General features: G+C 38.7%; 1 protein-coding gene across 4 annotated transcripts; it reads right to left on the reverse strand.

Annotated features, from left to right (window-relative positions):
- Positions 1-8: 8 nt before the first annotated feature.
- On the reverse strand, positions 9-27,994 carry KIAA0408 (KIAA0408 ortholog). 4 transcript variants are annotated; one of them, XM_040627786.1, is made up of 6 exons: positions 27,882-27,994; positions 11,130-11,382; positions 6,965-7,327; positions 6,796-6,875; positions 3,635-4,961; positions 9-1,518 (listed from the first exon to the last, which is right to left on the reverse strand). In XM_040627786.1, the coding sequence occupies exons 2-6, from the start codon at positions 11,262-11,264 to the stop codon at positions 1,345-1,347; spliced, it is 2,079 nt and encodes a 692-aa protein (XP_040483720.1). In that variant the 5' UTR covers positions 11,265-11,382; positions 27,882-27,994; the 3' UTR covers positions 9-1,344. The 4 variants fall into 4 exon arrangements, with proteins under 4 accessions (XP_040483720.1, XP_008689344.1, XP_040483719.1 ...); XM_008691122.2 differs by lacking the exon at positions 27,882-27,994 and adding an exon at positions 17,335-17,546 and having other exon boundaries at positions 11,130-11,368; XM_040627785.1 differs by lacking the exon at positions 27,882-27,994 and adding an exon at positions 17,335-17,546.
- Position 27,995: the final 1 nt, after the last annotated feature.

Consider the following 27,995-nt stretch of genomic DNA (forward strand, 5'->3'; position numbering starts at 1 on the left):
AGCTTAAATAAAATTCGTATCTAATACCAAAGTTGGTTTTATAGAGAGACAGTGGAGAGCAGAGTTGCTTCTAAGATCTTCCATGTAAAATTCCAAGCACCTCAACATTCATACTTCCTTCAGTTCTCAACATAGATCTTACGTGCTCACTGGATGCAGATTGTGGCCAAAATACACACTTCTCTTCCTTATGCTACTCATGGATGCCAAAGTTTAGTTTAAGGCTTTTGTTACGTAGCACACTATAAGAAATATATTATAATTCAGTTCTCAATGAAATATCATTCCTAACCTTCCTTGTTAATAAAAAAAAGTGAATTTGTTTTTTACCTACTAATTTTAGGGAAAAGTTAGAAAAAAGAAAAAGGAAATGACTTACCTCTAAATATGCCTTCAAATAAAAGCTATACAATTTAACAAAAAAGTAGAATTCAACATAACTGCATTTCTTTTCATATCCTATTTAAGGATTATTTTTTACTGAAGTTGACAAAATAAGTTCATTTTTAAGTCCTGTTGTTTCTAAGGCAGTCTTATGATATGGCTCTGGGGATCAAGTACACAGTTAAAGCCATAATAGACTACCGAATGATATACAAAAGATTTTGTGAACATTTTATGTTTGCTTTAGAAGCCTGATCTATTAAAGCTGTGACAATTTCATTTATTTAAGAGAGTAAACAAGGAGATCAATGGTATTAGTCCATTCTTACACCGGTTAAGAAACTATTTATGAGTTGCATTTAGAAATCTACGAAATGTTATTAATGTGTATAATTCTTATTTTTCAATGTAGTTGGGGCCAAGAAAGTGGTTAGTTAATATATGTACCTCAAAAGCCTTAAGTGGATACCTATTAAAAGGTATACAAAATATAAATAGTACTGTATATTTTCAAAAATTTTAAATAAACAGAAAGATACATAGGTATACATGTTATAATTTCAAAGTCAACACTAGCACATACGTTTTTCTTATCTAAATACATACTAGGATACTTCCTATTTCAACACATGCATCTACAAGCACATGGCCATGCACATAACCTTGCTTTCTGCTGCTTGCAAGAAAGTTAGAATATACAGTATAGTACATTGCTTCAACTTAAATCATATTGGCAAATTAATGAGGATGGCATTAAAAAATTCTGATCTAAGAAATCAAAATACAGGAAGATAATTATTCCATAGATTAAAAACACTGAAGACTGATGGGAAGTTAAGATTTAAATTGTTTGTCCCAGGGATCTTGAAAGACAGAGAAGAGACAGGATTGGCTGTAAACACTCGGAATGCTCTGTTTGGCAATTAGGACTTTTGTCATCTAGCAATCCAGGCCAGAGACTCAGACCATCGATGCTGCGGTTCGCAGAGAAATGCTATAGCTGGGGGCAGTTCTCCGCAAGGCAGGGGGCGCTGATGGAGATCTCGAGGCCCATCTGGATGGGAGACGGCGATTTGCTGGTCTAGCAGGTCGGGAAAACCCTCTTCCATGTGAAGATTTCACCGCCATGGATTCCTAAGAGACAGAGGAAGACATCCATCTTAACATACAAGCACCAACAACAGGCTTAACATATATTATGGATCCCAACTACAGGGTTAACATATTAGTATATTTACAAGCCAGTAAAAGCATGGATAACTGAAGAAAGTAATTGTCTAAATTTGTGATCTTGAATCAAAAACAACTCACTTGTAATGAGGAATAAGACATTTGACAATCTGGCAGATCTTTTCACACTGCCAAATTTTAATACAACTGATCTCTTTTTACAGCTAATTATGAATTCAGGATTCAGAAGTTTTTGTTAGATAACTTTGATGAGGGAACTACATGTTTCTTAGTGGGATATTAGGGTGTTTTAGTGTTATTAAAAAACAAAAAGATAATTTATAGGAGAAATCGTGCCCCTTTATGTCAAGTTATCGGCACTTCAGAGGTCATAAGCAAAAGGCTCACAGATCACCAAACGACTTATCTGATGCTATCTTTTTCCCCCACCAAGAACCACTATTACTATTTCTCAAAAGTTTCAAAATTATCACTAAAATATTTTAAAATATAACTTCATTGTAATTGCTAATACAGAATCATTATCTATATTGGGCATCATCAGATGACTCAAAACCTTTCCTTCCTGTCCCTTCCTTTTCTTTCATTTCTTTCTTTCTTTCTATTTTAATGGAAGAAAAACATTCTTAGACCGTTGCAATTAAAAAAAAATTAAAAAGTTTCCACGACACATTTTATACCAGTATTATTATTGACTTTCTTCACAGAGCCTGTGCTCTTTCATCTGAGATGGTAGTGAGCGTGGCCTCTAATTCCATGACAGTAACCTGCAATTTCTTTCTCTCTCTTTAGAATCTTATTTTTTTAGATTTGCTCCCGTGGCAGGGTGGGGGAGGGGATGAAGAACTACTCTTAAGAATCTACGGTAGAGGACCACTCTCAAACCATCAACCAATGCAAAAATGTAGCTGATGAATATTTAGCTGGTTCTTTTATATGTGTTTCCATTTGCCATCTGAAGCTTATAGGGCCTCCCAGGTATTTATGGACTCAACTAAAAAACGGAGAAATACAAAACCAGGATAATTATTTGTACCTTGTACAAACAGGCAACGTTTCTGGTAAAATGGATAAAAACTGGTATTTTTATGGGGTTTGAAAGCCACATAAAAATAATTTTTTTACATCAGAAGGAGGCTACCTGCATAGATTAAAACTATATGGCATACACACTACATTTTGCAAAAGTATGATTTTTTGAAATACTAGCTCATTATAACAATCTGTCACCCTGTAACTTTTTGCAAATTATGCATAAAAAGGGATTGTTGGAGAGCTCTGTGTTGTAAATACCAATCTCTTCAACATCTTTTCCTCCTCTAACTAATGAAAACTATATTCTTTTGCAAACAGACTGGAACAAAAAAAGAATAATAGTTTATTTAATATTTTCTAATATGAAAATAACAATTTTCATGTTAGGAATTTACAAATACGAATGACCTTAAAATTTTTTAAGCTCTAATATCATTTTATTTCCATGTACTGCCTTTCTGCTCCACAAATAAGAGAACTTTATGAGGCATTATTTTTTGATGTGTTAGACCCACAGTCACATCCGTGTGACTAATTCCCTGAGAAAGAACATGAATCAAATGCTTGGAATGACTGAACCAATCATAGCCAACAACTGAAAAGGGTAAGAAATTATTTTTAAAATATTTCCAATACTCTTTTTAAAATATAAACGCTAAAAGAATAAAATTCTATAAACCAATAAATGCACATTTGGAATGTTTTTTCAAGAAAGAAACTTACAACAAACGTTGGAATCTTCTTGAGATTCTTGAGTCCATTTATTTTACTTATGTTGTCCCATTTCAGAATTTTAAAAAAGTTATAATGTACTATTGCCAGTCTTAAAAACTGTATTTTAAGAAGTTCCTGTTGAGTTACAGTCCTTAGGTTTACACTTATTCACAAATAAAGGGTCAAGAAGTTAAGAAGATGCCAAACCATGTGCCTACATTCTATTTATATAAATGGGCAATTGACTGAACTCTGAGTCAGGGCTACATATGGACGCAGTTCTACCGACATATGTTAATTGCTTTCTCACCTCTGTTATCTTTCTCCAATCTACTCCTCGCTTCACTTGCTGTGCTCCACACATAGCTGGCTTTTGCTGAAGCTCTTGTTCTAGCGGAAGTACTTCTAAATACTGACTTAATGCGGGCCCACCGCTGACCGCAGAATTACATCTGGTCCAGTTATCCTGGAAGCATTTAGAGTTTTGCAACGCAGACCCTGTTGATGTCTCATAGGTTTTCAGCAGCTTTTCCACAACACCATAATTTGACTTTGGATCAGCTGATCTTGGCCGGCCAGACAAATTACTGGGTCTCCAGTCATGCTCTTGGAGCATACTCCGATAACTGCTGGGGCTCATGTGTTCCTGCATTTGTCTGAGGAGGCCTGTTGTGGGTATTTTGGTGGGATTGTCAGGCACCTTTTCTCTGGGCACAGGCACGTGGGCACTGGTTTTCAGAATATCAGACGCACTGTCATTTTCTGATATGTTACCTGTATGCGGAATTAAGGTATCACAGGGCTTAAGATCTTCAGATGATTCTGAATAGCTTTGGTTTTGCTGTATTGCCCGACAATTTCTATCTGTTCTAAATACAATTCTGTTAAATTCATCCGTCTTTGCTGCCAGTTTTTCATTCCTAGTTGTCCTCTTAACGCCACAACTGAAACTTTTAAGTGGGCTACTGCTCTCTGTCACGGAGGAGCTATAGTCACTGCTTATATGAAGATCGGGGCGAGACTTAGTAGGGTGATCTGGAAACTCTTCACACTGCGGCTGACTGGGAGTTGCGCAGGTTTTCCGAAACCACGATGGAGAGGAGCTACTTTTTGCACTGATCCCAGTGTCATATGACCACATGCTAAGTCCGGTGTTTTCATTACCTGGGGGCTTGTTATCTATTTTGGCTTTGGGCGCCAACGAAGGAAACATGATACCATCTTTCAAAGTCTTCCCTTCATTTAGACACAGCATAGACATCTCATTGTGCCTCGAAAGGCAATGAGGACTGCAGTTCCTGTCACCCTGATCCTCCTGGGCCACCTGGCTGTTGTGGTTTAAACCTTCCTTCAAACTTTCATGAGCTTGTTCAGAATATGAGCTGGGAAAATTTCGAGATGTGCTTCTTGGAGGAGGAAGTGGTGGAATTTCATTTCTTTGCAGATCAATTGTATCAAGTTCATGTTTTTTCATAGAATTACTTTGGAGCACGCTGGTGCTTAGATCCTTTCTATTTTTCTGTGTTTCTTTTTCTAAATTGATGGGAAGAATGCCCTGGCCATCCTTGCTCATGTGGTCTCTGTGAGGCATATTAATCACATTTGGCATTTCCTGAAGAAAAGAATCTGACTTCATCCTAAACAATTATAAAACACAATACATTGGTGATGATTTTATTTAGGACAAGTTCTCAAAAGAAACCATGGCTTAAGCAATGAATTTCTACAATAAGAAAAGGACTCCCAACTTCCTCAAATAGCATTTTCATATCAATTCTCTAGTCAAAACCTCCAAGTCCTTCTTCCTGTAGGATAAAGCCCACTTCTCGGTGTTGCATTCACGGTCTACATGCTCTGACCCACACTATCTTTCCATTATATTCTTACACCCACACTAGACTGTGTGGTGTCTTGGATGTCTGCTTATTGGCATTCCCATTTCTACAGGTTCTCTCCTACCATTTCCTCACCTCTACTCTACCTACTGAATTCCTACTCATTATGTCATGGGAGTTCAACTTCCTTCTCTTGAATTTGAATTGACATTCTAAGGTAAGAAGTGAGACAGAAATCTGAATACAAGCTCAGTGAAACATGAGTAATACCAAATGGAAGGTGTCATTTGGGCTTGAAACAAAAGTAAGAATTTTTTTGGGATGAGTAAAAGGCATATAGGCAAAGTGATTCACCATAAAAATAGTGTGGCTCTTAAAGGAATAGAGAGTACTTTGACATGGCTGGACCATAAAGCAGAGTGGGGAGAATGACAGAAACATTCGGTTAAATTGTAATGTATTTAATTACATACTAAGGATTTTGAAATTTTTTCTAAAGTGTATGGAGTAGTAAGGAAAACTTTATACCAGGTGTGGTTTGTAAAAGAAAATTGGCAAATTAACTTTTGGCAAGAAATTGTAATTGGCAAGAAAAGTAAACTTTTCTAAGTTTAATCAAAACAAAAAACCTAAATAAAGCAACAATATAAATTCACAAGTTAAATTGATCATACTGATAAATATAAATCATCGTTATCATAGTCATAAATATAAATCATCTTTATATAAATATAAATCATATTCAGCTTGTAAAATGTTACAAGATAGAATACAATAAAGTGTAGATAAATAATAATAGAGAATGGTAGGAAAAGAAAAATGGGCAGTTGGAGGGGGAAATTATGTATAAAATACGGTTGAATAAAGAAGTCTATTGTAAGTCAATACAAAAATTCTTTCTGAGTTTCCTAAGAGCTAAAGAGAAATAAGGGTACACACTGCTGCTGTTTCTAAGAGGAACATACTCCCTCACTAGGAGATAAATGTTGATCCTAGAACAGTCCATCTTTACCTACCTTGTAGAGAATCCCAATTTATTTTTAGTTTTTAATTTGGTGAAAACTTACTTTTACAATTATATAGGTGCTTCTAAACTGAAACAACATTTTAAGATATCATTGTATGTATGTGCAAACGTATTTACAATATGTTATTCTGAGAATTATCTATGCTTCCATTATATACATAAAATATGTAGAGAAATAAATGACTCTTAGGTACAAAATACTTCAGTAGAACATCATTATATAATGAAAACTCCACATTGTTAAATTTTAAGATACATTGAACTGGATTAGCCCTGCTGTGTACTCGTCCACTGGCCAAACACTCAAAATGAAAAAGAACTCCACTAGAAGGTACTTGTTACTTTATTCTGGAGAGTGTACCTTAACCACACACAAAAAGATGACGGCATTCCTCACAAATGATGGAGAGAATGAGATTTGGTTGAAGAATTAGTAAACAAGGAAATATTCAATTAAAGTCTTTCTCCCTATCTAAGATAACAGATTTTAATAACTCATTGTTATTGGCACTAACCAAGGATAAAGAGGAGGCAGTTTGGATTCATTCACTGAAAATAATACTTCTCTTGATTTTCTGATATAAAATAATCATAGATGTACCAGCCCACCTTCTGTGGTTAGACCGCTTTCGGATTTCCTCTTGAAAGCTGCATAATTCTTCACTAACTTTGGCAAGTTCTTCAAGAGCCTTTGTACATAGAAACAACAACATGTTAGCACTTTGAAATGTAAATATTTCTTTAGAAACAGTTCTAGGCCAACCACAATCTTACTTACCAAGTTGAGGGCCCCAGAGCAGCTCCTGCTCTCTTCCCTCGAAGTCCTCAGACCAGGGCAGGCCTCACATTCTTTTTGGTTATTTATGGCCAAAGGATCCGTAAACCCTACTTTCGATTTTTTTGTTGCTTTTGGTTCTTTACACATTTGATTTCCTTCACAGAGTAAGCTTTGCTCTGTGTTATTTTCTTTTTCCCGACCATCCCTGTGATTCATCCCTGTAAATTCACATCGTCCTGAATTGGGGTAATTTGGAGAAGATTCCAGCACTTGATCTTGAATTGCTTTCTCGCGATCATGACTGATGATCTTGGCACGTTCATTCATGTTGATTTTCCTCCGAAGCTTTACTTCTTGGCAAAGCTGCAAAGAAAACAAAGATAACACTTTTTCTCCCCCTAACTTACCTTGCCAATATTTCTGATACTAAGCACACTGTTTGGAGTTCTCTTTGCCATATCATGATGCACTAACTACCCTGAGGTATTAATGCTCATACCTCTGCTAGTGCTTCTAAAATCTGATCAGCTGGAACAACTCTGCTGAGCCATAAGGACTGCGCTTAGTAGGTCAAACTATGGATGGCTATTTCTATACCTCTGTGTAGAAATCAAATTCATTCAAAACCAAAATAAGCCTGCTTCTGTAGAAACATGTCACGATGATGCAGAAGCACTGTTACCAAGTTGGAATGTCCTGAATCAATTACTGGTCATGCTCTCTAATGACTTTCAGAGAAAAGCAAGAGTTTAACTGACATTAAAGTGATGTTTAAACAAATACATGATTCCACTTGCATGCCCACACTGAAGTGTCTCAATAGATGACAATATCATACAGTAGGCCGGTTCACTCCACTCCCCAAGTGGACATTGTGCAACCAAAGGATGTTTCCTTTGGAAGTTAGGCTGGTGTTATTGAGGTATGGCTAGGTATTACTGAAATTTTTTTTTTAAGAACAGATTTTTTTTTCAAAAAGGATTTCTCATACTGATTAAAACAAATGTGACCCTGTCCTATGTGATATTAGACTCTAAGGCTTCCATCATTTATTAGTCTATGTTAATAGACTTAGTCTATGTTTAGTCTAATAGAATTAGTCTATGTTAATAGATCCCAAATTATTTCTTGATGAGATCTTAGTTTAACCTGCAGGCACTCACACAACTCACCCCTAAATAGAGGAAGTAAGAGGCCTTTCTTTTTAGGCTTGAGCTGTGGGAAAGCTTGGCAAATTTCAAAGGAGTCTGTCGGATAACTATTAAAGCAAATGACTAGATTTTATGGCCACAACCTATATTTACACCACATCTATTATCCAAGGAGTATAATAACAGATTTATTGCTGTTCAATATTTACCCAAATCTCAGAGAGAAGCACTATGCATAGTTGGTGCCTGAAGTATATACAGTATGTATATTTCTAGAGATACTTACATATCTATCATTGGATGATCTCAGGATAGCATCCAGTTACAACTGCGGATCAATTGTTTGGGTCCTCATAAAATTACTTATTCTGAGCTACTGTGGGCATTATGATTTGGGCTGACTTTGAGAGATATTATATGAAGTCACCCTCAAAAATTCATGTTAAATATAAGGATGCTGCTGGTGACACTGTCCTCTTTTTAAGGAGCTATGGGGGAAAATAAAATTGCCTTATTTTGGAAATCAGGGACAAAAGTGCTATTCCTGGGAAACAGGTTTGCCTTTGTCTTCTGAATATTGAGAAATACACATCCGCTAATTTTTATGTTAGTTACTAGAAAGATAGACCTGCTGCATCCAATTCACATAAGGTCCTTCCTCTTGTCTTCATCTCATCTTTTTTGTTTGTTGTTTTGAAATACCTTACCTTATGTAAAATTTTATATACCATCTTAAATTCTCTTGGGATTTAAGTGAGGTATGGCTAAGCAAATACTATGCTATTGATAGAAAACCAATTTGTTTTGTATAAGAAAATCTGTGTTACTTCATACCCAGCACTTGTTTATGGTTCTCTGATCATTTGAACAAAGCTGACAAGCAGAAAAGATTGCAATGTGATTAAAAAAAAAAAAAAGAATTCCCAGGAACCTAAGAACTCTATCTATGGTTTCTATCTGGATTATCCCAGGTTCCAAATACTTCCGGGTTTTAGCATGTATATCTGGGCTTTGCAGTAGCAAATGCAATGATTGTGGATAGTGGCTGAACAAGGAATCATTAACATCTTAACCCTCAACCCTGGATCCTCTCACTGGGAAATATCTCTTGCAAACAAGTCACATGGGAACATTTGGGAATCCACAATTCTCTAGTACATGGCTTAATAACTTGTGTCTGAGTTAACATATACAACTTAGTGATATATGTTAAACAAATACAGTCTATTATGCTTGTGGCATGTTATAATTTTTTCAAGTGGTGTTGTGTAATTTTAGTTAAAAAAAATGTCTTGATTCTCTGTGACATGTGAGGATACTTTCCTCCTGTTTTCCTCAAAATTTTCTACCCTTGTTTGTAGCCTATAAGACGGGCATTTAATTATAGGCTACAAAGCTGGGAGTACAAAAGAAATATGTATTAGAATGATAAGGGGAGCACAATACTAGGATTCAGGTATGAAAGAGGACCAGCTATGGGTATTCTGGGTAAGCACATTATCCAAACATACTCCCAATAATGGAGCGGTATATTATAAGCCATAAATAGCACCATGGCTACTATCCAAGAGGAAGAAAAAATATTACAGCCCTCTATCTCCTTGATGCAGAAAGAACAGTATTTCTACAAACTATCATCCTATGTTTAAAATACATTTAATGCCTGCTAATGGAAAAGGTTAATATTTACCATAGACAGAATCTACAGAGTTGTTAGAATAATTATTTGACAATAAAATATCTAACCGGACGACAGATTATTTTAGCCACATGGTTTAACAATTGGCTAGTCTAATCCTGACTCCTTTAATTTTTTTTGCTTGGATACTAGAATTATCTGGCCTTCCAAACCTTTGGGAAACAATGACCCATGACTTCAGGTTTCTGTTTGGAGTTTTGGATTCTGATGTGACTTAGACATTTCCTTGTTGATCCGCCCTTAGTCTTTGGGTTAAGGAGTTAAGAGAATAAGCAAAACACATTTTCCAAACTACAGAGGTATGAGCCCTGGATTCTCGTTTCAGTCGAACCATACACTACAAGCCTGCCTTCCCAGCTCTGCTACAGGAACAGTTCAATAGTTATTCTTTGAAATTTTTCCTCGTAGCGTGCTGATTTATATTTTATTCACAACCAATTACACGGCTGTTAATAAGAAAAATATTTACACTATAAACATATAAAGCACCAGCTTTGATTGCCTGTGAATAAAGGCCAAGGAGTCTGTTAAAAGAATCACTTTGGCAATGTGCACAAGCCACATGACAGCACGGATGTCACCAGAAGAAGGCAAGATAAGTAGAAATAATTTTCAGTTGAAACCAGCTCAAAAATACATCAATGTAAATACTTAAAGGAAATATTCCAGGGCCAACGGGGAGGGATGGTTAATGGGAATAAAATGACTATTTGTATCAGGGTCATGGCACGTTGTTTTTCATAACCCCTTTCCTAAAATGTGCCAATAAATGTGGTACAGTCTGCCAGAATAAATATCATGTCCACCGTCACTTTGAAAAATGACACTCCTTTGGACTATACTGAACGATCTAATATGTGATTTCCTTTAGTCGACATGATTCATAAATTGCTTCAGGAAAAATCTGTATTTTAATGCCCGATTGTAATTTTGCTAATAGATGTTCCACCAATTATGTTTTTCTTACATTTTCCTCCTGGACCTTGTGCTTGAACACTCATGCAAAATTAAAAAAAAAACAAAACTCACTTTTGATACCAAGGCACTTTAGTCAGAAAATACTATATTGCTACCCTTTAGAATGATGTTTTAAGTTTCAATTTTCATGCGGGGTTATTAAAAAAAAAAAAAAAGCCTAGTCCCTTCAATACCACTGGATAAGGTTCTGCTATTTTTGGTCTAGTAAATGGCATTGAGACACGATACGTATCTCTTAGGTAGAATACGGAAAGCAGAAATAGTTTCCAATACAACACAACAGGATTTTCATTCTGAGCTTTCAGTTTCAGTGTATTCAAAACAAATCAGTTTGTACCTCTTCTATCTTCTTCTGCATGATTTTCCATTGACTCTCCCATTCCTTCCTTTCATTGTCAAACTGGTCCAGTAATTCCATCTTTTCCTTGTGCCAGTTAGCCTCTGTGTTCTCCCATTGCTTATGCAGGTCCATGGCAACCGTGTGAGTGTTAGTGAAGGGGTATTTCTGCTTGTCTCTGCCTTCTTAACTGTTTCTTCGAAGCTTGGAGTTGTTTTATTTGAAGCAGTCTAACTTGCCTTTAAAATAAAGCCTAATATAAACATAAGGAGAAAGAGTTCCAAATCCGTTGGCTTTTTGGAAACATGTTATCATTTTGTTAAGAGCCATCGACATAAACAAAACTATAGGAAAACCGTACTTAAAAGAAGAGAGGAGATGATTAACAATCTGCTTAAGAACAACTAGCACAGTTGGGACACACAACCACACTGACATTTGATCTCCTCCCAGGTCTTGATCTCAGGGCTGTGAGCGCAAGCCCTGCATTGGGCTCCATGGTGGGCACGGACCCTACTTAATTAATTAAAAAAAAAAAAGAACTAACACAATCAAAAAGTAAGTATTGCCCAAAGAGTTCTTTTCTCCTTTCTCAAATGGGTTTTTCCTCCTTTCTGAAACCAGACAGCAAAATTAGAGTTAAATGCATATGTGAGATATAAGCATTCCTTTGACCAACCACCTAATCTGAAGATAGAATTTTTGTGTGACTATCTAAGAGGAGAAGTATGAAATTCCACTGTATGGTCCTAGCTATACAATCGCAGTAGATTCTGCTGCAACAGAATTACTCCTGTTTTGATGCAACCAGACTGTGTGTTTCTGTGAACTGAAGCTCTGAAGCAGTGTAGGACCACAGTCTCCATTTTATGTTCAGAGCTGCAAGCCCAGGCCAAACGCGATGACTGTATCAATAAGACCGCTGGGTTGGTAGTCAGTGTGAGACTGATGTAGCAGCAAAAAACCAAACTAAGTCCTAAAAATAGTTTCATTATTTTAGTTCATCAAATAAAATGTGAAGGCAGCAAAGCCATCCTGGGAACCACATGCTAAAACTCACCCGTTCTCTCTTTTTCTTCTAATGGACCATAGACCAGAATCTGTTAGGCTGTTGAGTACAGAGCACTGCAGAAAACACTTCGCTCCCTTGCAAGCAGCAATATCCTTGATCACACTAAGCAGTGACTGAAATAATTAGATTTCTAGTATTTAGAGTATGCGTATTTAGGGTTTGAAGGTGCCATTTATTTATTTATTTAATTTTTTTTTTTTTTTAGATGGTGTATGCGTGTGGTTGGTGGGGACAGAGGGAGAGAGAGAATCTTAAGCAGGCTCCACTCCCAGCATGGAGCCCAACGCAGGGTTCAGTCTCACGACTCTGAGATCATGACCTGAGCTGAAATCAACAGTTGGACGCTCAACAGACTGAGCCACCCAGGCGCCCCTGAAAATGCAACTTAAAATACCAGATTGGTATCACTAAGTCATCTAAAATTTCTGCGGTTTAGTTTATTTACATTCAAATGGAGGCTACTTAAAGGGTTACAAAGATTAAATGGCATATGGTATGCAAAATAATTTGAGAAATTTAAACATTTTCCCTAGTTTTTCCTTTGAAAAATCTTGGTCTGACTTTTACCAAAAATAATTTCTATTAAGAAGGTCATATGGGGCACCTGGCTGGCTTGGTCGGTGGAGTGTGTGACTCTTGATCTCAGGGTCGTGAGTTCAAGCCCCACGTTGGGTATAAAGCCTACTTTTAAAAAAAAAAGAACAAAAGACGGACTGATATTTTTTAGTGGGTGGGAAAGAATATTGAAAATACTTGAATCACCATCGAAGATAATTATGTCTATTGGAAGTCTAGCTCTTCAGTTTTCTAGGCCATGACCGAAATGGGTTAATTTACCAGGTGGCAGCTAATGCTGATTATGAGCACAGTGCCCCCCCACGCCAATAGCTGCTTGGGTGCTGGAGCTGTGGGGTGAAGCTGACGTAACTGTGCAGGCAAACCCCATTCTGCAGGGGCAGAAGATGGCCCCCTATTTCGGGTCCCAAATGTAAGATAAACATTGAAGACGAATTTCGCTATTATCAGACTGTTCTGAACATGCATATCCAAGGTGCAAACTGCTCCAAACATATTTTTTGAGCTGCAATCTATCAAAGAATTACAATAGACTAATAAGGCTAAAGAAAATGTTAGGGCTATATGCGGGGCTCCACCTTCAAAAACAGCCTATAAATACTGGGATCTACACATTGTTATTCTCTCAAGTAATTTGCTACAGACCCCGTGGTCATTTTTACCTACTTCTTTGACAGTCATAATACTGTGACTAATTGAGTCAAGAAAAGAAATAATTTCAGATTTGAGAATGCTCTCATGTCTCATTTTGTCCACTTAGCCATGCTCTTTTTCTAGTCTCATTTTCCATCTTCTCTGTCCATCCTTCTGTCCTTTTGCTACCTTCCCTGCTGTGAGCCGGTGACCAGTGACCACAGCACCTGCCATAGCCAAAGCAAGTTGCCTAAAATAAATACGTCAATGAAGACCTAACAAAATGAAGGAAGTAAAGAATATATGCTATTTTGGTTTTTGTTTTGTTTTGGTAGATCTGTCATTAATTTTGATTACCTAGTAATCTTTTAAGTTCATCTAATAACTATTCACAGGAAATGCAGACAGTGCCTATTTCTTGACTGGGAGACTGCTTTAAAACTGTATGTAATTAACTGTGAGCTGAAACTGTCTTGCTTACTAACTGGTACTTAACACTGGGACTTCTTGGGGAGAGTGGAGTGGTTTAAGATCTCAAGAGGTAGTGGCAAAGGTAACCAAGAAAATTACAGAAAGGGAGCAGACTCATTTCAAGCTACCTGGAAAAGAGGTGCTCTGACAGTCCATGTTTCATCCTGTTTCTAAGCGCTGGAAATACTCAAAAATCATCATAAAGTTTCTCCTACAGTTACATACCAAATAGCTTCAATCAATCTTCCTTCCTTCCTTCCTTCCTTCCTTCCTTCCTTCCTTCCTTCCTTCTTCTTCTTCTTCTTTTTCTTTCTTTCTTTCTTTCTTTCTTTCTTTCTTTCTTTCTTTCTTTCTTTCTTTCTTTCTTTCTTTTTCTCTCTCCCTCTCTCTCCCTCCCTCCCTCTTTTCCTTCCTTTTTTAAAACTATCTTTTTACAAAATATATTTATTTATTTGAGAGAAAAAGAGAGAGAGAGAGAACAGGAGTGGGGGCGGGGGAGAAGGAGAAGCAGGCCCCCTGCTGAGATCCCAAGACCCTGAGATCAAGGCCTGAGCTGAAGGCAGGGGCTTACCCGCTTAATTGACTGAGCCATCCAGAGGCCCCTCCAGTTTTTCTTCCTATTGCTAACTCTTCTTGAACCACTTCCAGACCAGGGTTAAAAGGAATAGGATTCTTCCTTTTTTTTTAAAACCTACTCGAAGATCATCCAGGAAAACTCTAACTCAGGCTTGCTCCTTGTAACAGCACTATACACGAACCCAGGTAATGTTCCCAAAGCAGACAGAATCCTGCACTGAACTGCAAAGAGCCAAACTCATCACTTACTATGGATCAGAGCCAATCTACAGAGCTTCCCCTTTCCAGGGCCAGAGCAGTATCTAGTGCCAGGAAATGTAATGCTTATGGATCAGAAACAAGCCTTTGAAAGAAAATTCCTGTAGAGCAATAACCGTGCCAATTTTTGTGGGAGGATTTATGTTCCCTTCCTAGCAACTATGTTGTGCCATAAATGTCAAGTGTAATATGACTGAATGTATTGCTTTCTCCTCTAGAAATAAAACGGGGTCCATAGAGTATTCGTGAGGATGACACGAACAAAAGAGAGAGAATGCTTAATAAAAGAGCCTCACATGGTTTTGAATCATAGCGGGTGCTCAGTAAATGCCTGTTTCTTAGTTTCTTCTTTCTGTCCTTCCTTCTTTTTCTTTTCCTCCCTCCCTCCTTCCTTGCCTTCATTTTTCCTTCTTTATGTTTTCTTTCTCTGGAATTAAACTGATGATTTTCATCTTTATTTAATTAGAAAATTAATAGAAGCAAACCTAATTTTGCACACTCTCGCATTTTCAATGACTTTCTTTTGCCCTCCGTATTTTTCAAGGATTTTAAGAATACATGGCAAGTTGAACATTTAGGCAATTTTTTTATTGTTAATAAAAATCTGAATAGACGAATCTTACATAAAACTGCTTTTATTATAATTCTTCTTAAATATTAAAAAATCCAACTAATGGGATTGTAGGGACATAATGTTGTATAATGAGAAATTATGGAGTAAAGTGGTTCGGCAGATTCTGAAAGTCAGTTTCACTGCTGTCTACTGAGGCAGATACAAACGTGCTCTTTGTTCCTAGCTGTCACTCTTTTCGCCCACAGATACTGGCATCTATGTGGGAGAGAAGGAAGGATTTTTGCTATCTGCATCCCTCCCTGTGTCTCTAACTCTGTATCATTTCACTTCGTGCAGAATTTCATTCAGGATACAAATTTATTAGAGCAAATCTAAAGGGGTCGAGTGAACTGCATCACTTAGTCACGCACGTGCTCTCCCCTCAACGACGCTAAGGTAGGATTACGCAACCCATGTAACCTGCTTCTGCGCCCCAGAAGCCAGAATCGCTGGGTTGTGAGTGGGTTGCCTAAACATGGCGATGGGAGGGAAATAGTTCTGCTTATCTTCTGCCCTACTAGCAAGCAGCATTTAAGAGCAACTCAGGTGTCTCACAATAAATTAATTTCTCAAATTAGCCTCAATTTGGTCATGGTAACACTTCTTTGAGGAGTGCTCCATTCTTCCTGCACTTCGGTCATTACCATTTTAATCACCACCCCCCACTATTGGAAACTAGACATCAGCTAAACAAATGAAACAGTGTTACGGGAGCTGACTCTATGGCTACTTCTCTCTTCTGAGGTTTTTGTTCTGAGTATTTGTTTCTTGCTCTCCTATTTATCCTTTTTCTAAACATGCTACTTTTCATATAATCAAAGATCTTTCATTTGTAGGAGGTTACAAAGGAATGCAGGAATCCTACACATGGTAGATATAGTCCATCTCACAATTCCTAGAAGAATCATTGGCCCCAGAGATGGTTTGCTTCTCTTTAACCTTGAGGAATTAGGAATCCACATGCCCACACCCACGAGCCTTATGCTCCATTAGCCTCTAAGACTCTCTAGCCCTTTCTCCACTTGGCATCATTTCAACTAATTAACAGATCTTATTCCTCCGCTATTGTTTCACTAGCAAGTGCATCTTTCAAAGACAACCATGATTTGATTTCATGCAGTGCAAAAAGTATTTTTTCATTGCTATTTCTTGTTATTTCACCATGTTCCTCATGCTCTAAAAAGGCCAAAGCAATACTACTACATGCAATTCTGAAGAAATCCTTTTTGCCTTCTCATTTGATTATCTTCTCCTTCCTTGTTTTCCTCCATTTATACACTCACACTAGAAAACATCCAAGATTAAAAAAAAAAGAAAGAAAGAAAAGAAAATTTCCAAGATAGAGACGCACTGATTTTACTTCTCTTAACTTAGAAAACCTTTGAAAGAAACTTCTGGCTTGGGTAAATAAGTATCTAAAATTAATCAACTTAAACAACAGAAGATGTAGTGGTAAGGTTCCTGCTAACCGCAGATTAACCGGTTATGAATGGCACGCACTTTTACTCAAATTACAGAAACACTAGCCATGGAGTGAGCAAACCATCATCTTGAATGAACTACATTTACTTTTCATTGAAATCTTCAAATACCAACAATCTCAAGGGATGTGAACTTTACTCTGTAAATGTAAACAGTCTTCATCCTAATAAAAAATCGCATTCTAATAAAGACATTTAGTGAAATCCCACAGTAGGCAAAGTGCTGCTCGAAGGACTGAGAAGCAGTGTTTGAAAAACACAGTGTCGGAGGGGGGATGTCACTGTCAGTCCCGAGCTGAGAAATCCACTCACAGCAGCTGAACCTTCTCCTCCCTGGGAGTCAGTAAAATCCGCTATGCACCCCGCCCACTGTGTTTTCAGCCCAGACACAGACACTGAAAGAGGCAGAGGTTGAATTAACCCTCCACTTGAACAGTGCCCGTCATCTAAACCACGTCAGCAGCAGCCCCTCTCTATTTTGCCACAATGAGTCACTTGATTTCAAGCTGCTAGAAAGAAACATACCTTTTTGCTCTGGGGAGAAATCCTAGGGATGTTCCACCACTGGTCAATCTAGCAATGGAAGGATGGCTAGTTTCTTTTTGTTTTTGTTTTTTAAAGACGAAAGTCTCGGCTCGGTGAATCTTGCTTCTTTGCAAGAAATGGGAATGCAAAATCCGTCCAACCATTCAACAGAGAGGTACTGACAAGTCCTTTTGAAACTTTCACCCCTTTCACAAATCAAAAAGCTGCTCAGCTCAGTGTCACAGCAGCAGCTGAGACTACTGTGACGTCAGTTACTTGGAGGCGGCCTTCAAGCCACTCTTCCAACCAGAGCTCTGTAACTTTAGAGCCGCTCATACTCTGGGTAAACAACTCCAGGTCCAGGACATTTTTAGCTTTTATAATGGAGCCCAGTATTTTCAAACTTGCCAAAAGAGCTGGTGTTAATATCACACAATGACAATGGCCAATTTTAGATTTCATTTGGAAAAGTCAACTCGTTTTTTATAGGCAAGAATTATCTCCTTGTATATCTCTCTCTTTCCCCTTTTCAGCTGGAGTCAGAAAGCACTCTTCAGTGCCTTGGCAGGCAGGTGTCTGCATGTGGCAGAACAACATGGGTAGCAGTCTCCAGAGATTTGTGAAAACGTATCAAACTTCTGTCTTTAAATAAAGTAGAAGTGGGGCATAGAGAAAGACGAACCTCACACGCTTTGTGGTTCTATGACAGCTTGCTGTCTGTATCGACAGTGTTAGTGATGTCTTTCCGCCAGAGGAAATCAGAGACCATGGAAAAGAATGATATTTATCATGGGAGGAAAATAACAAAAACAACAACGACATGCCCATGTGCTCGCTTTCGGTGAGGTGTACCACAGCCCAAGTATATGGAGAGGCTCTCTAGACCGTGGCCAAATCGATCTATCCTGGAAACGCCAGAAGGGTTACCTCCCCAGCAGCATTTCCAGGCTGTGCGTGAACTCGTACATCTGTGCCTCTGTTCGCGTTCAGTTTAACTGAGATATAAGAAAGTGTCTAAAACAATTTTGTGTGTATTTCAGCAAATAAGCCAGTTAAAGGCTTAAACACTAAGGTCTTACCCTCAAGTCGGAAGAATTTCCTGTGTGGCCATTAAACCATCACATATTCACTTTCACATGATTTTTTGCCTGCTTCCAGAGGAGTGTTTCGTGGGGAGCTCCAAAGTGTCGTAATAGTAACCTGCTCATGGTAGCACTTTAGTACCTATAGTACAATTGAATGAAATCGTGTTGTGTTTTGAAAACCTGGCATCATGACTTCAAAAGTAATTACAACATGATAGTTACAGCAATAATAGTGATTGCTCATGGAGAGATCGCTCTCTGCAAAGCTCTATGCTAAGTACTTGGCATGTATCTTTATCCTAGTTCACCCTCATAGCAAATGTATCTGTCGATACTATTCACCCAGCCTTAATGATAAAACAATAGGATACAACGTATCTTGCTAAAGTTCATAGAAAGATGCCCGTGTGGAGGAGTAGGGCTTGGAACTGGTTACTCTAACTGGAGGCCAGGGAATTTTGTCACAGAGATCTTGGTTTCAATTCTGCTGCCATCACTTATCAGTGTGAACTTTTGAGTGTATCTCTTCTGTAAAGGGATAATTATATTTACTTCATGAGGTTGTTGTCAGAGTATGAGGGGATACTTTTAGTGCCAGGGACCCAAAAAATGGTAGCTTATTTCTGCCTCTATCCTGACCAGGACAGGAGGAAAATCCTGGGGTGGGGAAAGCGATTGCCCCAAAGCACCTGTATAGAATTATCTGGTAACGTTCTTCCGCCTACACTCTCTTCCACTCCAGACCTTTTCATTTCCATATGTCGTTTGTAAATAAAATTAAGACTGTTTTCTAAACCCTATCGGAACTTCAGATAATATGTGGCTAATTTATGGGAGAAATGATGTTGGGCTATCCTCTACAGTATTACTCAGTAGGATCCACCCCAATGCCCTCTTCATGGAAGTCCTAGTAATTATTTATCACGGGGTTTTGTCTGCTTCTCGTCATGGTAAAGCTCACCTGAAATTAGGCAGAACCAAAAACTAGGAAAAGACTTTGACAAGAATTTCACCCACGTCTATCACTTATTCTAGTGCTTACCAACACTTTTTGTTGAATAATTTTTATATGTATTAAGTTCAATTTCCATGCACTATATATATACATACATATATATATATGTATATATATATATATATATCCCCAAAAGATGAAAACATAGGAAGGCAATAAATATTCAGCACAAGTGCTTTTGAATCTTTCCACTAAAAATGTTTAAGAAAACTTTAAGAAAAGTTCCTACTGTTATTTACATAAAAAGACCGATGTTGGTGTACTCAGTCCTTCAGGGATATTCAGATATCTTGAAGCGACTGACATTTTCAGGCAGATGTCAAGATGGCTGAAAACCTTATGGTAAAAATGCAATTTGTGGTATAATCTAGATTGCTTTTAAACCATTTCTATATTTTGCCTTCAAATATGAAATTGACCCAAATCAATGCTGTGTGTATTGGAGAGAATTCAGAAGAATCGTGCCTATCTTGTGCCACACTAATCCTGTCTCGATGTAGAACTAATATGTAAGGACACGAATAAAAGAACACTTCATGTAAAGTAAATGTAGCAACACCAGCTAGGTATTGAGAAACAAAAAAGGAAAATCCTGAAAAGGACTTGAAAATGTCTATATGCATAATAATCTTAGACCACAGACTAAAACATTTTGGAAAGGGTGAAAGAAGAACACTGAGTGCATAAGTGTCATAGCAGGTGTTTCTAGATGTAGAGAATTTTAGAGCCAGAAAGGACCTCTGAAATCATCTAGCCAACCCTCTCATTTTACAGCTGGGGAGAGAGGCCGTGATGCTACGTCATCTGCTCAAGGTCACAGAGCCACTTACTAGCAATGCCGGGAATAGAATCCCCGTCTTCTCATTCTTGGTGGAGTGCCTCGAAGTTTAAAATTCCAAGGAGTTCAAGGGAAGGGAACAGAACCCAGAGAAAAGGATTTGGGGCATGGGAGGTTGATTTCTGGCCTGGTCAACTTCTAAATTCATTTTTCTTCTAAGTCTGTATGAGGGAGATGATACTCCATCTTCCAAGTATAACATAGGAGTCAAATAGCAGAGAATTTATCTTGATGACTGCTATCTGAAGAGGTCTGTGTCCTGAGATAATCCACATCTTGGGGCCAAATGCAAAGATAAAAGGATTTTAATTTAGTGGTTGAAGAAAATCTGGGGTAAACGTTCCAACTTTGCCTCTAGCAGGCCAGTACACATTTAATTTATAGTTTTCACCTGAATGATGATCTTGAAGCTTTGCAAAGCAGTCGTTTATTTAATCTCTTTATGCTATGACAACTCTGGCTGTGTATGAGCCTGGCTGGCTTCTGACTTCTGGTTTGTATAGTTTTTTTCTGTCCCTTTTCTTTTATTCTTCAAACATATTTACCAGGAGAAAGGGTATTGAATTTCTATTATCCTTGGCAAGGAAATGGAAACAATTGGAAAAGCGATGACTTTGAAAAACTGAACTCACTCTTACGCACATTAAAACTTAGAGGCTATTATAGGAGACATATTTAAAATAATCCTTCCTTCTAGAATAATGTCTTTTGCAATTTTCAAAACACAATATGATACATGATCTGGGTTGCTTAGTAGAACTCTCCTGACTCTTAAATTATCTTCCATTCTTCAGGGCGAGGTCTTGGGCTCTCCAGTTAATGTTCCATTTAACAAATATTTGTGAGTGCCAACTCTGTACGAGGTATACTGTCAAATCCTAAGGCCCAGAAGAAGAATAAGACAAATCCTTGTTCACAACAAGCTTGGTCAATGCTGACGATTCCTGAAATGTAACCTGTGGCATGACTGCCCACATCCTGAGTGGTCCACTACCTAAAAATAAACTTACAAACAAATGTGAAGAGCCTCTCCTCCTTGTCCCACAGCATTCCATCAAGGGGACTACACTCCCAGCCTTGCTGTACTCTGCAATCACTCAGAGAATTATTTAAAAAAAAAAAATCATGAAAGCTGGAACGTTCCCCAGACTTTGGAATCAGGTGATGAGGCCAGGGTTTCTTGATTTTTCTAAAGTTCCACAGCTAGTTATGTCCAATTGGGTCCTGTGTTACTTTAGCCCAAGAATGACAGGGTTTGGATTCCGTCTTAGCAAAAGCAATATAATTTTGATACTTACAAGTATCTGTTTTGGGTTATAAGATTATGAGAGTTGCACACAGAGCGTTAGATTGTCCCATATTTAGACTGTTGTGTTTCGGTGAATGTACTCTTTCCCTAGTGCTGGATGTTTTCCCCCTAGAATCATGGGATGTGGGCTCTGTCTTCTATTCTGAGGGCTAGTGGCATGTCAGCAGAGTTTTTAGCCAAGCAGATCTGTCATGGGGCTTATGTACAGGCACTTCCAGATGACAGAAATATTCAAAAGAAACAGTCTTAAACTAACCGTTCTTTTTAAGTACTGGTCTGTGTTCTGAAGAATAAAACAATAAAACAATAAAACATTTTAGGAGTATGAGCTATTTAAAATTAGAGACAGATCTTGTTTACTGTTCTCAAATTATTTTTTTAGTATCTCATTATATATATTCCAGCTTCTTGACTTGGGAGCTTTTGATAATGATGACAACAAAATCTAATAACAGGACAGATTGTTCTAGAGCTACCTCCTTCCAGAAAAAGACCTCGGGAATGCCAGTCCACCACAAGAGGGCCCCCCAGCGTCATTTCTCTCTGGGCGGAAGTTCTAGCAGTAAAGCAGGGCCAAGAGAGAGGCCCTTTAGCTGGTTAAAGTTGAAGACACAGCAATAACCCCCTACTCCCTACTCCCTTTCCCTTCCCCACTGGCCTTCCTTGGGGTTGCCCCCCCCCCCACCTGTATCTTCTACCACAAATGTTAGACTTATCATCATTATTTCCAGTTTGTAATTGTCTAATAACATTTCATTGACAGAGGAAACAGTTACTGGCTAGTCCCACCCTGGCACATAAAAGAAGAGCTAGCACACAGGAAGGACTGGGAGGGACACATAAATATAGATAAGCTTTGATTGGAGCTCGGGAAAAGAATCGCTTTCACGGGACATGGAGCGGGGGAGAGGGCGGGGAGATCAGAATGGGAGACTATCTGGGTGGCTGCTAACTGTATGGGTGGGGGCCCAGGTGAAAAGAAATGTGGCATCATGACGTGGGAAGACTATGGCAAAGAATCTAAAGACAAGGGTGCGGACAGCGAGGCCCAAAGCCGCAGTTCAGGGCAGCCCTGTGAACAGCGATCAGACCACTCCGCAGGGCCAGCCAGACCCATGGCCCACACCAAGGTCTCTCGGGAAGTCCACATGAGACGAAAACACGGTAGGTACCCCAATGGCTGTCCTCGGCCCTCACCCCGTATTCTTTTGTTGACGCTGTCGCCATTGAAATATTTTGCACAGGATGAGTCCCACGACTTCATTCTTTCTTATCTATTTTGAGTTCACCTTGCTTTTCTGAATCCGTCTACTTTCTACAAATATCAGGACTTCAAACAAAGAGCTTGTGACATCCAAGGCTGGGGGATCCTAACTTTCGGTCAACTACCTCCTTTGGCTGCTTCCCTGTGGCTTTTTTCACTATATGGAGCCTAAGCAGTTAGAAGAAGGCTAAAAAACCCCCCCCCCCCATCCCATGCAATGACTCAGGCGCCTCAGCAGAGACACATTTTGCATTTTTTTTCAGGTAAAGGAGCTCAGATTCCTAAGAGTCACCTAAAATCCAGAAGAAACTAATTTTGCTGACTTGTGATGTTACATTCCTCCTCTGAAGTTCTAAATGACTGACTGAGGCTGACCCACGGGTTGTCCTATTTAAAAAGCTGAGCTCTGTTTTATCTGTCCAGGAGTTAATGATACAGAGGAAATGACAAGGATTGTGCAAAAGCTGCACATATTTGTGAAGAAGAAGAAAGGAAATTACAAACTAGATGCCGAACTGAGTTTTCTTACTTTAATAACCGACTCTATAAGGTATCTTTCAAAAAAAAAAAAAAGTTCTTAAATTCTCTTCCCTTCCTAAGCCATTGGAGGCCAGTGGGCAAACTGATGAGCTTCTCTCTCCCCCTCACACCCTCTTAATTTTCAAATGCATAGGTTAAGACAGGTACTTTCGACATGAATTTAAAGAGCGGACGTGCTGACTTTCACAGTATGTTATGTTGGACCACCTCAGAAAGGAACAAATATTATTTGCCAGCCTTTGATAATCACGTAACGAGTTTTGTTTGTTAACATAGCTATATAAGCAGCTCAACCCACACACTCAGCAGAAACTACAGAAAATCAACAGCTTTTGTCACTTTCTGCTATCACCCTCCGCCACTTTCTCTTCAATCCTTACCCTCCATTAGAGGATGTGCCCATGACTACCAGATGAAAGTGGCTGGAGTTCTACAGGAAAACAGCACAAACAGTGCACGGGTATTTGGAGTTAGGCTTTGAGACCAAACTGACATACCAAACTTCACTGGCAGCTGATTAAATAACCGTGTCGCAACTCTACCACACGGACTGAAACGAAGGTTGCAGAATGCAGGCCAATACACATTCCAGGCTCAGCACTGAATTTTCCTTTGTTTTATGAGTTTGAGTCAGTTATGCTTAAAAATAGCCAACTAAAATTTTTTTTCTTAAATCCTGGCCAAATTACCAAAGACACTTCTTCCTACACCCAAGAACGTGCATGCAAGGGAATTTTCTACAGTAAGTTTTGCTTGTTTGAATTTCTCTTCAGTGTCATGTTTAAATAGCACAGCTTCAAAGGTAAAAAAAAAAAAAAATAGGACAAAATTCCTTGTCTATAATTGGGGGACTTTGTTCTCTTGATGAACAAAGAAATCTGGGTGTTCCTCTTTCAGAACTAGCTTTGTACAACAAAGATAAAGCAAGTAACAGTATCAAGGGGAGGGGAAGAAGATACAGAGGACTCTCTTTCTGAGGTCTTGGGTACCATCTTTGTTGACTTCTGTTCCCACATCTATAGCCTGTGATGTAAGGGAGAGATGTACCACCGACTGTGGGTACCCACAGAACAGCTTGAAGTTCCAGGGAGAAGTTAGCAAGGGACTAGGTTGCTTTGTGCTTGTTGGCAGTTTGCTAAGACCACCTCGCAAATACCGGCCCCCAGCAGTCCCGTGAGATAGAGGCAGGTCTGAATCCCTCATGCTGGATGCATGTCTCATTGTACACCACAGCGTGAGAGAGGTGAGTGCTTACATGCAGGCACAAATTGGAAAGTGGGTTTTGCAGCGGGTGGGGTAGAGCTGGAAAGAGTCTCCCTGGAATTTAACTATATGGTAAAATTGCCTTGTCAATTTCAGAGAGGCTGTCAGAGTGACCCCAGTTCCTCCAGAATCCAGGAGCGGGAGCCAAGTCAGTCCTGTTTGCCCTCCTCAGTTTCTTCCTGGGGTCTCATATATGGAGTGCCTGGATGAAGATCAAGATTCTCATGAATTCTTCTCTAAAACCAATGCCTTAGAAGTTCATACGTGAGATTAATCTCCCTGTTACCAGGATGACTTTAATTCCTAACAAGATATCTAAGGATGAGGCTGGTGTTTTGATCAGCCCAGACCTCCCTTGGCAAGCCTCTCCTTTCTTATTCAGGCCACAAGATATTGTGGAAGTATATGCAGCACCCCTGTATTTGTTTATTTACTTATGGTATCATTCCATGCAAGAATGTCTTGGGATTTTATGGTTTTCTTAGGGAAAGTCAACATGTTATCAGGTGTCCAATAAAAATCAATGGCAACCACGAGCCTTTTTGTTTGTTTTTACACTTCAGTAAGAGTACCTGTTAGAGTTAGCTGTTTACATGTCCGCTGGGGTCCATCGGCCAATTGAAAGTGCTAAAAAGAGTAAAAAACCAAACTTCATTTTGTCCGCACCTACCAGCCGCCACATTACAATGTTCGTTAAATACACAGGGATCCATGCTCTGTGTTTTGCTGCATTCTCACATCTCCTGCATATGCCTTCTCATCTTGGTTTGGCAACAGCAGAGTCAGCTGGTACTGCCATTTCCGGAGGATTTGTGGCACACCACATGGGAAGCTTTGTGGCGTAGATAACTGTATACGAAGCCACAAGATGGTGGATTGTCAGTGTGTGTGCATGCGTGTGCATGTGTGTGTGGTCAGCTTGAGTCTCTAACTGAGGGTGTGCATGTGCCTACATCTGCAGGTGTGTGCATGACCCCGCACCCACGCACTATTCATCTTGGTCCTCCTTCCCATCATGTATCATTCCTATTTGTCTTCTCTGCTTTTGTTGGTTTCGAGAACCTGTATTAATGAAAGGAGAGTTTTCTAACACTGCACCACTGTGGAATTAGAACTGCTTTATCATTAGAAGCAAAGGCCGAATAACAAAGATGGAAATGCTCTAGAGAGGATGTGGACATCCACTGAATGGCTGAAACTTTAAGGTTTCCTGAAAGCTAGACAGCCCAGGATTCTAGAGAGCTGGCATCACATCGTTCACTGTAACCCTGGGGCAGGCTGCGTATACATATTTTAGACAACTCAAACATCTAAAGAAATGGTTGTTGGCAGTTTAAGAAAATACAAATGCCTGGATTCAAAAATTCAGTGTCAGTTGGTGAGGTAGGGGCTCAATTCTAGAAACATCCCAGGAATTCTGGTGTGCAGCTAGGATTGAAAATCACTGATCTAGATGCTGAATTCTTAATTTCTTTCATGATAAAGAAAGTTACAATTCTGAAGCCTGTTTCTTAAAGACACACAAGGTATGAATACCCAGGATACTTCTGAAGTGAACAAGTACGCGGCATACCATGCTTCATCAGACGGACAGTGTTAGCCATTTGGGTGGGACAATTATTTGAGATTTTGACTCCTGTCCTCTTACTGCCATTAGAGCTTCCCAGTCATTGCGGCCACCTACAACACTTCCATGAACCACCAAATGTTCCATAGGTAGCTGAGAATCCTTGCTTAGGTGGGTGTATCTGGCTTCAAAGGCAATAAACAGTTCAGATAAATTTCAGCCATCAAACATTGACTTTCAGTTCTGTTACCAAATGGTCCCTCTGAGATGGCAGTCTGGAGGCTTAATCAAGGATCTAACAGACAGACTTTGATTTTTAAAGTGGTTGCTCTCCCTGAGATAATTAAAAAAAAAAAAAAGTAAATAGTGGAATAATTGATTAAATACAGCACGTAGATTATTTCATTTCTTTTTGTCATAAAGTTCTGCCTAGCCTTTTGAATCTCTAAGATGAAAAGCCAAGTAGATAGTGACAGATTCCAACTGTTGGTTAACTATTCCTCATTCCTGGTCTCTCTTCCCTCCAGAACAAAACAAAAGAAAAGCCAAAAAGAAAAATGTAAATAACAATGGAGACTAAGAGCAGTTATTTTAAACTGAATTCTGAAGAACTGTGAAGTGTTTTCTTTTCTTTTCAAAAAATTACTACTCAAAGGGAAATGGAGGTACTGGGGGATGAGGGTTCAAGAGATTGTTACTAGAACCAACTTTCACAGTAGAGCAAAGATTTTCCACATATTACACTTGATGCTGAGGCGTAAGATACCTCACTTTACCACAGATTTTCAAATCCAGCAGCCAACCTGCAAAGCATTTGTGAGTGCATGACTTCCACGAGTGCTGGTATTTCTGAATCTTGGTGGCAGTGATGCATTCCAGCTTTCCACTGGGTAAGTTGTCAACAAGATGAACAGAACGGTAGGTTTTGGGTACACGGAACCTCTCTGGGCCACTTTAAGGATGAGAAGAAAGGGAGATGCCCGGTTCACCAAAGTGAGTTTATATCTAGAGAGCAACTCCCACTGGACCTATGCTACTGGCCTTGGACTGCGACTTAATGAAATTCTAGAGAATGACTATTTTTTCCCTACTCTACTACCTGCTCTGGAAGCAGTTCTGTGTGATAATCTCTGAGAGAAGACAGAACTCCAGGCAACAAATCTGATCGGCAACAAATGTCCAAATATAATAGGTAAATGCAGAAATGGCTGTTTTGCTTAGAGCTGGTCATATGCAGTAAGAGGGATATAATCACTTTCTCAATGAACTAAGGCCTAATCCACTCTCATGCTTCCAAACACATCTTTTTAAACAGAATACCGTCAGCAAGCATCACGACAAATTGCTTACTTTCCATGATGGTCACATTTCATTTGTTCCCCATAATTTTTGCTAACATTTACTGGATATCAAAACTATCTTGTTAGTCTGATGCAACCTAACAAAGATACTTTATAAATCCATCTATCTATATTTTGAAATGTGACCATCTTGTGAATGTCCAGCTTTTCAATTATCATAATAGTCAACTACTAAGAAATAACTGAAAGATCTAGTCAATTTTTACAGTCATAATTACTTATCAAGAAGAGTACAGATTAAGATGTAAAAGAAAGAAGCAAAAATTAAAGTGATTTATATAAAAAAGTCACAATTACTTCCTTACCTGAAATATTTTAATGCTTGGGCTTCTTATTGAATTTGGTAGTGGTAAGATGTGTCTTTTTAAAAAAATAAGCAGTCTTCAGTGTTTTTATAGCATTGATTACTACAGAAATTA

Source organism: Ursus maritimus, unplaced genomic scaffold, assembly GCF_017311325.1.
Source record: "Ursus maritimus isolate PB19 unplaced genomic scaffold, ASM1731132v1 scaffold_13, whole genome shotgun sequence".
Taxonomy (NCBI): domain Eukaryota; kingdom Metazoa; phylum Chordata; class Mammalia; order Carnivora; family Ursidae; genus Ursus; species Ursus maritimus.

What these genes read in the sequence shown, in the direction of transcription:
- KIAA0408 (XM_040627786.1), bottom strand. Translation starts at nt 11,264, where the DNA reads ATGGACCTGCATAAGCAATGGGAGAACACAGAGGCTAACTGGCACAAG. An exon ending in AAGCGGTCTAACCACAGAAG is followed by an intron (nt 4,962 to 6,795) that starts GTGGGCTGGTAC and finishes ATAATTGTTTAG; the next exon opens with GATGAAGTCAGATTCTTTTC. An exon ending in ATTGGAGAAAGATAACAGAG is followed by an intron (nt 1,519 to 3,634) that starts GTGAGAAAGCAA and finishes TCTGTCTCTTAG; the next exon opens with GAATCCATGGCGGTGAAATC.